At 41.3% G+C, this 12,018-nt stretch overlaps 1 protein-coding gene and 1 non-coding gene across 6 annotated transcripts; one reads left to right on the forward strand and one right to left on the reverse strand.

The window, feature by feature from the left end:
• trnaa-ugc (transfer RNA alanine (anticodon UGC)) lies at window positions 1-72 on the reverse strand. The gene has a single exon. It is a non-coding gene; the product is annotated as a tRNA-Ala (tRNA).
• A 397-nt stretch (window positions 73-469) lies between these two features.
• On the forward strand, window positions 470-11,839 carry washc2c (WASH complex subunit 2C). Of its 5 annotated transcripts, XM_077494877.1 has the most exons (33): window positions 473-640; window positions 1,028-1,144; window positions 1,675-1,786; window positions 1,867-2,010; window positions 2,081-2,245; window positions 2,328-2,396; window positions 2,515-2,685; window positions 2,762-2,855; window positions 3,291-3,352; window positions 3,435-3,491; window positions 3,566-3,652; window positions 3,824-3,908; window positions 4,038-4,097; window positions 4,217-4,362; window positions 4,455-4,545; window positions 5,222-5,275; window positions 5,369-5,545; window positions 5,628-5,761; window positions 6,116-6,229; window positions 6,333-6,419; window positions 6,496-6,597; window positions 6,717-6,824; window positions 6,891-7,060; window positions 7,389-7,497; window positions 7,612-8,004; window positions 8,216-8,344; window positions 8,601-8,702; window positions 8,811-8,885; window positions 8,996-9,055; window positions 9,526-9,753; window positions 9,862-10,530; window positions 10,924-11,089; window positions 11,205-11,839. In XM_077494877.1, exons 4-33 carry the CDS (start codon window positions 1,867-1,869, stop codon window positions 11,348-11,350), a joined length of 4,254 nt encoding a protein of 1,417 aa, XP_077351003.1. In that variant the 5' UTR covers window positions 473-640; window positions 1,028-1,144; window positions 1,675-1,786; the 3' UTR covers window positions 11,351-11,839. The 5 variants fall into 5 exon arrangements, with proteins under 5 accessions (XP_077351006.1, XP_077351001.1, XP_077351005.1 ...); XM_077494875.1 differs by lacking the exon at window positions 1,028-1,144 and having other exon boundaries at window positions 472-640; XM_077494880.1 differs by lacking the exons at window positions 1,028-1,144; window positions 8,996-9,055 and having other exon boundaries at window positions 470-640.
• The last annotated feature ends 179 nt before the right edge of the window (window positions 11,840-12,018 follow it).

Here is a 12,018-nt window from a genome sequence, read left to right on the forward strand (position 1 = left end):
TGGAGATGCCGGGGATCGAACCCGGGGCCTCATACATGCAAAGCATGCGCTCTACCACTGAGCTACATCCCCTTGTACTCACTGGGGTTGCAATACATTTATAAGATTATCTGACGGTATAATTTATGCCCCGAAGTAAAATGAGCCCTAAGACCGCAAACTAAAACATATTTGCATAATTATTCTAATTTATTTTTATGGGTTATTTCTGTCACGAGCAAATGCGCATGCGCACTATCGATGGCGCCGGCAAAACAGAGCGCCCTTTGATAAAAGGAGATGGGGTAAAAAAAAAAAGAAAAAAAAAAGAAAGTGAGTTTGACAACAACATGAACTAAATCCTAAAGCGCATGCGTATTGTTGGCTGTTAATTACTCTTATTAATCTTGACAGTCTTAACTAACGAGTGGGCGATTCATAAAAACGCAAAACATTGCTGCAAAGATTTGGTTTGTTCCACTCCGTCCCACTTACTCGCGGTTGCCTAGCGACCGCAGTCAGGTGACTGTCTGCAGACAGAACATGGCTGACCTGTCAGAAGACCAATGAGGGAAAGGCCAAATTTAGCATAATCGATTTTGTTCGGCGTCCTTACTCGTCGCATTCCCAAGCGGTTCTTCGTGGGGGGGACGTGTTCAAGGTAGGCACGTTTTCCGTTTCAAGGGAAAATGTATTTAACGCGTCTGTGTTTAAAGAGCTCTAACGTCTACGTTGGCTAGCTAAGTTGAGCTACTTGCTAACTAAACACCCCCTCAACTCCCCTGCCAGTTCAAACATTTCAACTTTTTGTTTTCAAAGTAGCAGATGGTAACAATCCTTGTTTGTAATTTGGTTGCTTTTAAATGCAACTCGTCGCACATTTGTCGTCGTTTAACGTCCATTTGGGTGACTTAAAGCAGTCGAATAGCTACAAGTGACATCAATAATAAAGCTATCGTTGACATTTGTTTTTTAGCGACTCAAGCTGTGTCGTATTTAAGTCGCTCGAATGATTTAATTTCTGCCAAGAGTTCGGTTTGTTTAGCAGGGAGGCGTTTTTAAACCTTTGACCGCAGGGCAACAGTTCCAGGCTGGTTCTACTTCGAATCTTCAGCAGCAAATTTGAGGCATTGCCCTATATGAAAACAAATACTACGAGATTCAAGTAATTATTTTTATTATTATTATTTTAATTTATGTATCCACCCAGTCTAAAATGTAAAATTGTATTTTGTTTAGATTAAAATCGTACAATCATGAGAAAATATATTTTTGTATAGAATACATAAAATATGAATAAATAATTATATTTTTGTGAAAAACTAAAAATAGCTGGAATTTTATGGAAAAGGTCTATATTTTTTATTATTAAAGTTTTAAGTTAAGTTAAAAATGGACTAACAGATTCAAGTTTAAAGTTGTAATCTTACCAAGTCATTTATTTTTGAGAAAGTTGTGTATTTTCTAGATCAGTCATAATTTTGCAAGAAGAAAAAATATATATATTTTCAAGGTCAAAAATTGTTTAATTGTTTAAAAGTTTAATTTAGTAATTTTATCAGATTATTATTGTTATGTGTTACAGAAAAAAAGTATTTTAATTAAAATTTGTATCTTAAAAATGTATAACTTTTTTTCTTGGGAGATAACGACTATAATCTCATAGGGATTGTTTTTTCTTTCCCCCGCCCCCAGTGTGATCCTAATACTCCTGTGTATGATGACCGCTTACAATCGTGTTCTCAAACCCCTGGAATTTTGAAAATCCTACCGCCACCAGACAGGAAAAGGAATTACTAAGTCAACTGTAGGTCACTATTATTGTTTAATCTAAAGTGATGAAGAGTAAAATACTTTCATGACCGACATCCATATTTGTATCTGCAGATGAACGGGTTGCCAGATGAGACATCGAGCGGCCCGGATGGAAGTGAGCACGTCGCTACAGATGCTCAAGTTTGGGAGAGACCATGGACCCTCGAGGAGATGCGGCAGAGTAGCGCCAATTGGTCACTTGCAGCTGACTCTGGGGTAAAAAAAAAAAATGCTCGCTGAAAATCAGCTGTACTGAATGTTGACCGAACTCCTCCCCGCCTTCCAGCTCTTATTGTTCCTTCAAGACTTCTCTCAGAGAATGTTGTCCAAGACGCACGAGATTGAAAATCAGCTGGACAGCTTGATCCGAGACACCAAGGCCACAGATAGCAGCCTGCACTCAGTCTTCAACGACTTCCTCATGCTCTCCAATACGCAGTTTATCGAGAATGTAAAGTCTAAACTTCTGCTTTGTAGTCTTCGCTCGGCGTTAATGCAGACGTGTTGCGCCAACCTTGTGTTTCCTGTTGCAGAGAGTGTACGATGAAGAGGTTGAGGAGCCCGCGCCCAAGACTGATGCTGTGGAGAAGCAGGCTGATCAGGTATGGGGGTTGAAAATGATTTTGAATGTTTAACGTGTTTACATGGATTAAAAAATCTGTGGCTTCACTTGCACTGTTTTTAATATTGCTCTCTGTGTTGGTGTCCGTTTTCCAACAGAAAACTCGCGAGCAAAAAGAAGCCGAGTTGATCCCCAAGATGCAGGAAGCAGTGAATTACGGCTTGAAGGTTCTGGAGTCCGCTTTCGAACACTTGGACATCAAAGCCGGAAATTCAGACTCCGAGGACGAAGAGGCCAATGACAGATTGGAGGCAATCCTGGAGCCGAAGGTAATGTTATCAATAAATGTACAGTTGATGATGCATAAAAACAATGTTCGTTATTATTATTTTTTTGTTTCTGAAGGACCTTTACGTGGACAGACCTCTTCCTCTTCTGATTGGCTCCCAGGCCTTCATGGAAAATGACGACGTCGGCCTTGGCGACCTCTCAAGCGATGGTGATGCATTATATATTATATTTATATGACGTAATCCCCTCTCTTGATTGTAACCGAGCACTGCCACAATTGCGAAAATATACAATTGACGCCCCCGCACAAGATTGTAGATCACTACTTTTATCTAAATGAAACTCCTCAACTCACTTCAACAAAGTTTCTTGACACAAGAGTGCCACGAGTTGGTGGCAAAGCACTACATTTGGCCAAATGAAACTCCTCAACTTACTTCAACAAAGTTCTTTGATGCCAAGATGAGGCAAAGCACTACTTTTGTCTAAATGAAGATCCTAAACTGTGTTTTCCATCCACAAATCGATCAATTTGTGTTTAGTGAGCTGTGAATATGAGTGGGATTACTTTAGTATTTTAGGCTGATGCGCATTCCTACGAGATCTTCCATTGTTCATGTCTGTCTACGGTTTATCGGCACAGAACTCTCAGTGGACAGCGAGAGAGACAGCATGATCGACAGCGAAGACGGCAAAGATGCAGATGTGAGAGCTCGGCCTGCGCCGTTTCTTTCATATTATGATCGATATTTTAGTTGTTTTAAATAAAAAATGCTGTGTTATACAGAATTCATATGAGGACTTTATGCAGGAGGAGGAGGACCTTCACCATGGTATCAAGAAGGTGCAATAACCTGACAGCTCAATATTGTTACTATATATACTTGTTTTCTTTTCAAACTTAAAATACTTTTACAGAAGACATCCATGGCAAGTTATGAAGACGATGAAGATGAGTCTGACATCTTTGGAGAGTCGGACAAGGAGGAGGAGGAGGATACAAAGGTATGCCTGTTACACCCTCATGTACGGTATATCGATTCACAACATTAGGTACACAAAAAACTGCAGTGTTCAGTTTTAAATGAGGTATTCATTTAACAAAATAGCTTGTCAATGCATAAGACTGAAATGTAACATCCTATATGTGTGGTCTGTTTCTCACGTGGCATTCAGAGCGCAGGCCCGTCGACCTTTGCCGATGAGCTGGCCGCCAGGATCAAAGGCGAACTGGTTAGCAAACCAACGGGAGATCGAGCCTGTAAGTCGCGACTGTTTGTTTTCCTTTGCCTCCCTCACATGTATAACCATCTTAATTTGGCCATGAGGCATTCATGCTTCACCCGCACGCTCATCGATGTTTTCTTCTCATCAAACCGAATTTTTAAAGCGTTGTCTTCAAGGAAGAAAAATAAAAGCAAGAAAGAAGCAAAGCCTATAAACTCAAATGGTACGGACAGGCTTTTCATTCATCGCCATTGTCGTGTGTGTGTGTGTGTGTGTGTATCATCATTTTTTTTTTCAAATCTAAATCCATCATGTTGCTCAAGTTGCTCTTCAATCATACAGCGGCTGACGACGACAGCGATGACATGTTCAAACCTCCGAAAATGGACTATAACGACGATGAAGATGACGATGATGAATTTTCGCCATTTGGAGGAAAAAGTGGTCTCTTCAGTGGAGGGAAAGGCCTCTTCGATGATGACGATGAAGTAATGTATATCAAGGTTTTCCATTTCTGTCAAGATTACGCGACAGCATCCAAATTTGTGCTTTTTTTTTTTTTTTACGGGATTCCGCGCAGGGTGATCTGTTCTCTGATGCACCAAAGCCTCCTGCGTCCAAAGAGGAAAAGTCACCAAACGAAAGCATCAAAACAAACACTAAAACTGCAGGTAAAGTAAATACTGTATTTACTCAGAAATATATTGTCATGTGACTGTTATCCGGTGACGATCATCTGACCGGAATGAGCAAAACTGTTGCTAATGCGAGTTCAACAATCTTGAGAAGAGAAGAAAACATGGCTAATACGACTAATAACCTTGAATTTGCTGACCTACGGTACCAAGTTTATTTAGGTTAGCATAATTTGCCAATTTTAGCTACCTGGTTGACAGATGGAAATTCATTTTACATTCATATTTTACTCTGAAAATGTGTTTATTAAATGAATAAATGATATGTATTGTAAATATAATATTATAAATAAATATAGTATTTTAAATTATTTCAAAAAATAATACGTTATGTTGAGTTATTTGTGAACTATATGGTTCAGAAATCAAAAATACAAATCAAATTTTGACCTGTTATAACCCTAATTTAAATTTTAAAATTATAGTTACCACTACTTGCCTTCCTGACCACAACAATTATTTTTAGTTGTTGATCATTATGCTCTACATATTTGTGTGCTCTGAGAAGCCTTAAATGATCCTACATGTCTAGGTCTCTTTATGACAGCCTCATTTGTACGATGCTAAATATTTTTTAATTTCCTTGTTTGTTCAATATATGTAGATATATTTATAGCTTTAATATGGCCGTTTTTTTCTTTCCTTCCGAAAGAGCCTGGCAAAGTTGCGAAGAAAATTCCACCTGGTGCCGTTTCGATATTTCCAGGTAATCGCTGCCTGCTAGCATAGTACCGTACTGTATATCCCTTTCATGTGGTAAAGCTCTCAAACAAACACATTTCGGTTTCTTTTAAAACAGACAACAACCTCTTCAGGCCAGAGGGTGACTTAACGGCGAGCAGAGAGAATGGAGCTCCAACCAGGAAGGCCCACCTCACCCCTAAACCGGCCCCCGTCACTGGGGGGCTGTTTGATGAAGAGGAGGATGATGATGATAGCTTCTTCAGTGGTAAAAGCATGAAAAAATCCTCTCCTGGTAAGTGTGTTCACTTTTAATGATTACTTTGAGTTCCACTCGTCACTTTGTATGCGATGTATTTTTTATTGTTATTTTTCAGCTGTAGAAGTAAAATCCAAATCCAAAAAGGCCGTTGACCTTTTCGACGAAGACGACGAGGACGGGGACATATTTAGTGAGAAGGCCGCTCAGAACAAAAAGGTGGAAGAGCCGGTTATACAACCAGAGAAGAAGGTAAACGTCGGCATTAAGTTGCCACTTGTTCTTGACATATTTTTAAATGTTTACATCTTTAAAGAGGATTTCAGCGCAAAACTTTTCCTTGCATAAAAAAATAACCTTACATGTGTCCCCACAGAGAGACAAACTAAAAACAACAAAAATAATAATAATGAAAACAACAGTTGTAAGAGAGCATCCATCCATCCATTTTCTTAGCCGCTTATTCCTCACAAGGGTTGCTGGAGCCTATCCCAGCCAGCTTTGGGCAGTAGGCGGGTTTGCCAGCCAATCGCAGGGGATATAAGAGATCAGTAACTTTATATTGACATTATTTGGCTTTCTAACGACTTAACTTGAATTGTTTAGATGCCCGCAGGTGCCATCTCCATGTTTGGTCCTGGCACAAAAACCTTACTCTCTGAAGGCCTCAAGAAACGTCTGCCTTCCTCCCCCAGCGACGAGCCTGAGAAATCGGACAAGGTTTGTCTCAGTTTCTCAGTTCAAGTTTATATTTACCAGAATTTTGTTCAAGGCTCCAATAGTTGTTATAACGATGTTGACTCTCTCTCATCTGCGTCCTTAGAACGGGCCGGCTCAAGATGCTGCAGCAGCCGTCACTCAGACACCAAAAGCCCCTACAAGTAGTCTCTTCTTGGATGATGATGTGCAAGTAAGCGTCACAAGTTAGCATTTTCTCAGATTTTTGCATCTATGGTATTTATTTTGTTTGTTTTTTCCCGTCTTAGACATTGCCAACGATCCCCAGGAGTCAGTCTCATCCCCACACGATGAGTCAGAGCAAAATCAACAAGCCTCATGTGTCCTTATTCGATGAAGATGAAGAAGAGGTACACAGTACAGCTTTTTATATTCTTGCCCTAATCAGATGTACAGTATTGAATTTCCATAAGTAGTGGCCATAGCTTCAAAATTACTCCAAAAATTAGATTTGTAAAAATCCCTGTAGGATCTCTTTGCATCTGCCTCAAAGTCGAAGCCAAAAGCGAACCCAGATAAAACCTTCACGCCACAACCCAGTAAAGCTACCGCCAGCTCCCGCTTCAGTGACGACGAGGTATGTGGGAGAAGTCTCTCTTCAGTCCTCCCATGTGATTCACTAACTTTATTAACAATGTGTCAGGACCAGTGGATAAGCCCCAAACCGAGCACTGCTAAGCAGGAGGACAAGACGGGAGGAATAAAACCAAGCGCCAGCGCCCCCTCCGGCCTCCCCAGTGTTATGACGTCGCAGAAAGGCAGCCTCTTCGACGAAGATGAAGATGATCTGTTTGCTCCAGCAAAAGAATCCAGGTAGTTAAAAATTATTTTGACCCTAGACCTGTCACATCAGTGGATAAACAACTACGATAGGTTAGCTACTTTTTTTTTTTTAATGTAAGAGGTTCAAATATTAGGAGAATAAAGATGAAGGAGCGACAAGCATTAGTGATTGTTGGTCTTCAGCCTTTTGTGACAATTTACAAATACAAGATTCTCAATAATGTAAATGCATAGTGTACCAGATTAAAGAGCAGAGCCTGCGGGCCATCCTTTAGTCACCCCTGCTTTAACTCGTACTCATAAATCATTGCTACTCAATAATGATTGCCATCTTGTGTTTATATCTCTCTTGACACAGTCAGAAGATACCCCAGAGAGTTTGTCTTTTGTTTGAGGATGAGCATGATGAAGATACAGGATCTTTATTTGGGAGCAAAATGGATGACAGCACAAACGCAGCAGCTATAGTGAGTACAATGAGGAAAACAAATTCGCTGAAATTTGTTTTTTAAGAAAAAAACTATTACACAACATTCTCTATTTCGTCAACTATGCTGATTAATATTCTTGTTGATTCTCAGCCCGACGTCCTGTTAGAAAAATCAGCAGGTTCTGCAGATGCTAAGAAAGGAGTGAATGAGAAACCGTCAGTGCCGCAGAAACCGTCAGTGCCGCAGAAACCGATTGTGAAACCCCCAGAGGCTCTTCCGTTGTCATCGGAGAGCGCTGAAAGTAAGAAGAAGCCCGTCGGAGCCGTCAGCCTGTTTGGGGGCATCGACGTTCTGGCCAAAAAGCAGGCGAAGGTCATGGTGGATGAAGACGACGGCGACTGCAAAGGCCCGCCACCGAATGTTAAGACGCAAGAGAAAGTCAAAAAGAAGACTCTCAGTCTGTTTGATGATGACGAAGAGGAGGAGGATGAGCACGATAACATTTTCACGCCGAGTAAACCTGCAACCAGAAGCACTGCAAAGGTTTGTCTGCTTTATTTCGGCTGTCTAATTGACAGTAGCCTAATTTGTTACTGATAAAGATGAGGCAAACGCTTTTTTTTTTTTTTTTTTTTGACCATCCACTGGAAAAAAACAGGAACAGTACGTAGCGGACTTCACAGAAATTATTGTTCACATTATGAACATGAGGCCATTTAACTCTCTAGTATATATTTTTTTGTTTTTCCTCCAGCCTCTAGAAAAGCGACCACAAGCAAAGAGCACCGGCGTGTTCCTAAATGAGGAATTGTTGTTTAGTCCCACCCAGCAGAAGGACAACGATCCAGACGTCGACATCTTTGCCGTCTCGGAGAAGACCGCAGTCAGTATTTTTTATTTTTTTATTTTTTTTATCTGTTGTCCTCTCCGCTCGTTATACACACAGTTGGCCATTTCATTAGGTACACCTTCACTGTACAATGAGATCCAATACGAGAGCTGCGTGAACATTATGAGGATGCTCAGTTTTTGGATTGTGCATGTATTCCTAATGAAGTGTCCTGGTAGTATATGTGACTGCACGTCCACATGGATGTTGCGGTGTGTCGTAAAATAAGCCAACCGTCTTTCATTTGTAGAGCTCCAAACTCAGCTTGGCGAAGCCGGCAAAGCCAAGTCTGTTCTCAGAAGACGAGGAAGATGACCTGTTTGGCTCCAGCAAGCCACAATCTTTGCCGCCGGTACTGATTTGAGTATTATGCAATTTGATTGAATTAAGAGCATATAATTGAAGTCAGGCTCACATTTGTTTTTTTTTTGTTTTTTGCGGGGTGACTTTTCTTCCTCAGAAAGTAGCAGAGAAACCCAACACGTCTAATAACAAGGTGCCGCTAGTCAAGCCAGAAACTGTTTCAGATATTCAGGTAAGTCCTCTGAGTGAGACAATTTTTCCAGGAGTTGATAAACTACTGTCTTTTGTCTTATATTAGTTTCTTTGGTTATGTTATAAATTAACTATAATCAAACTACACAGAAACCTGCAGGAAGTCCCGTAGAACCAAAAGAACCGTCAACAAGGATTGGCAAACTTCAAGTAATATTTTTTTTGTGTTAGACATTTCTCGCATTTCATTCTTTGAATACTTCCCTGATTCCTTCTTTCGCCATTTCGTTTTTGCACATTCTGTCTGTTGCCTAAATGACTACACTATCAATCATTTTCTCTTTTGACTCTGGAGAGATGTCAGACTCTTATACATCGCTTGCTTTGTTTCTCTTGGTAGGCTGGATTTGCAATGCAGCTCAACCTGCCCAAATCAAATTCATTCATCTTTTGAACCGCATATCCGGGGTAATCTACATGTTACTCTAATGGCCACCATCGTCAATTGTTTTACGTATTTAATGGATGTCAATTACTTGGTCCTTATCCCCATGAGTTCACTGCAAATCCAGCCTTTCATTTCTTCCTCTTGCAATGCTTGCACACATTTCAAATGTAGTCTGTTACATTAATATATTTGCATGTTTGTTTTTTTTGTTTTTTGTTTTTTAATATAATAGGTGAGTCTGAAGATCAACCCCGCTGTGTTGCTTCCTGGCTCGGCCCCCAGCATGCCGGGGGCCGTAAATGTGCTCCCTAGTCTGGATCCCAGTTCCTCTTCTGGAGTCTCCAGCTCCAGCATGAGCCCCAGTCCCGCCACGACGCCAATCGGAGCCCGGATAGACAGCGAGCCGGGAATCAGCTTTGACACTCCGCTTCAGGTTACCACTTTACAGAACGCAAACAAGGTGGGGCGCTGTTAGCCAGCAATTGAGATTTTTCCAATGTAAGAAGTGCGCCTTCCTGCCTCATCTAATATATCATTGTGTACGTTGGCTGTCGGTCTTTTTGCGCAGAATCGTGTCAAAGGTTCCATCCATCGAAGACCACAGTCCAGAGCGGCGAGGCAAGCGTCTCAAAGATCAGTGGAGGACGACGTTCCAGCTGGGATTCCCTCTGTAGACTCCCCCGACTCACCTCCACCCATCTTGCCCCCGCCAGACCAGTCGAGCCAGACTATTGCCCCGCACAACTCCACTCCAATTACATCCTTGCCTCCACCTTTGCACCCTCCACCGGCTCAAATCTCCGTCAAGCCTTCTGTGCCGACGCCGCCTGTTTTCAACCACGCCAAGAAGAAAGACTTCACGAAGGACAGCAACCAAGGCAAGCTGCCGCTTCCGTTCGAGGAGGATGACATTTTTGCGTCCGACAGCCTTTTCACCTCTGTCACGACCACCCTTGCCCCCAAACCCCCCATCAAGAAGAGGGCCGAACGTCAGGCTTTGTCGGTACCGAAGAAAGACGTAAGCAACCTCCCGTCCATTTTCGACGACAACAGCGACGACCTTTTCCAAACAGTGAAACCAAAGTCAGCGGCAAAGACGAACAAGGCGGCTACGTTTTTACAAGATAATGACGACGACGACGACATCTTTGGAGCGAAGAGCGTCTCGACGGCCGCGTCCACGAGTAGCAGAGATGTCAAGAGCAGCAACAGTTTTCCGAAACAGGATATTTTTGAGGTGACTTCATTTCTTCAAATTACACTACCTGTCTACAGCTCTGGACAAAGTTTCTCATTTAACCCGTAAAGGCTGGCAGTGTGTGACCGCGCCTCTCTCTTTAAGGTCTGGGGAGCGGATATGTCGTTTTGTTTTGACCAAATCTTGGCCTCTTAGCCCATTTAAATGCATCAGAATATGCACGAGAGGGTGACGTGGGCCTCATAGAATGTCCTGGAATTTTTTCCCAGCATTTATGGTTGGCGCGGATTCGCGGGAGTTATGAATAAATGACGCGATTGACTTGACGACGGCACGGGAGGAATTTGAATCAGTGTAACGAGTCGACAATGCTTTTTTTACTTAAATTTCTTTTTTCTTTTATAGCAAATGAACAACCATGTGTCTTCACAGGATGACATTGCCGTCTTGCCTAAAGCAAGCGACAAGGACAAGCCCATCGATGTCAGTTTGTTTGACGACAACATCGACATCTTTGCCGACCTGACAGACTCATTCACACCAAAACCGAAGACCAAGGCCATGGCAGCCAGCAGGTCTATCTTTGACGACGACATGGGTAAGCAAATCACAGGGAGATATCCAGTATTTGTTTACTTCTGCAAGAGGAAATACCATGTTTCTTAATGGTTTTTTTTTTTTTTTTTTTTAATCAATCCTTTGCTCTCTTTAAGACGACATTTTCGCACCAAGCACAGTGAAGACGACTGCAAAGGTGATGCCGAAAGCAAAGACTCCACCTCCCTCCCAGGAGACCAGCACAACAGTGGACTCGACTAACATATTTGACGATCCACTTAATGCTCTCGGGAGCAATTGAAGCATATTTGTCCAGTTGTGGATGAACTCCTTAGTAGTTTTTTTGATTGCTGAACTTGGAAGAGATCGGGCACACTGTTGGAAGTATTTATTCATATTCATGTCGTTATGATGTCTTTATTAATGGAACATTCCCAAATTCATCCGTTTGTCGCATTGCATTCTTCTTCTGCAACATTTAGTACTGTTAATAACGATACATGATAGCACTTTATGAGCATACTGTTGTGCTTAGCCTCAGCGCCTGGAGGAATTAACAGTAGATTGTTTTTTGGCAATGCCATGTTGAGATTGCCTGTCTATAGGTGCCATGTCATGTTTTTGTCAAATCAGTTTGGGGTTTTTTCCCCTACTCCATTGTCTTAAGCTTTTTGGCTATGTTTTTTATCAAGACAAAGAAAGTCATCCATTTATTAACTTTTGCTGTGGTGAAAAAAGAAATGTCATTTTTTTCTGAACTAAAATGAAACATATTTTATACTATCTAAAATTTGTGTGGTTATTTTTGGGAAGGGGGTATTTTCTGCTCAGCAATAAGCGCAATAACTTATGGTTATTTTGAAAATAAAAGTACATTACTAAATATTTTCAAAATAGTGATTTATGTTCAACCATGCATTAAATTATGATTTTATCATTTTTTTCGGGCACATAAAATATCAAATCAAT

The sequence above is a fragment of the Festucalex cinctus genome, chromosome 14 (genome assembly GCF_051991245.1).
Source record: "Festucalex cinctus isolate MCC-2025b chromosome 14, RoL_Fcin_1.0, whole genome shotgun sequence".
NCBI classification, from domain to species: Eukaryota; Metazoa; Chordata; class Actinopteri; order Syngnathiformes; family Syngnathidae; genus Festucalex; species Festucalex cinctus.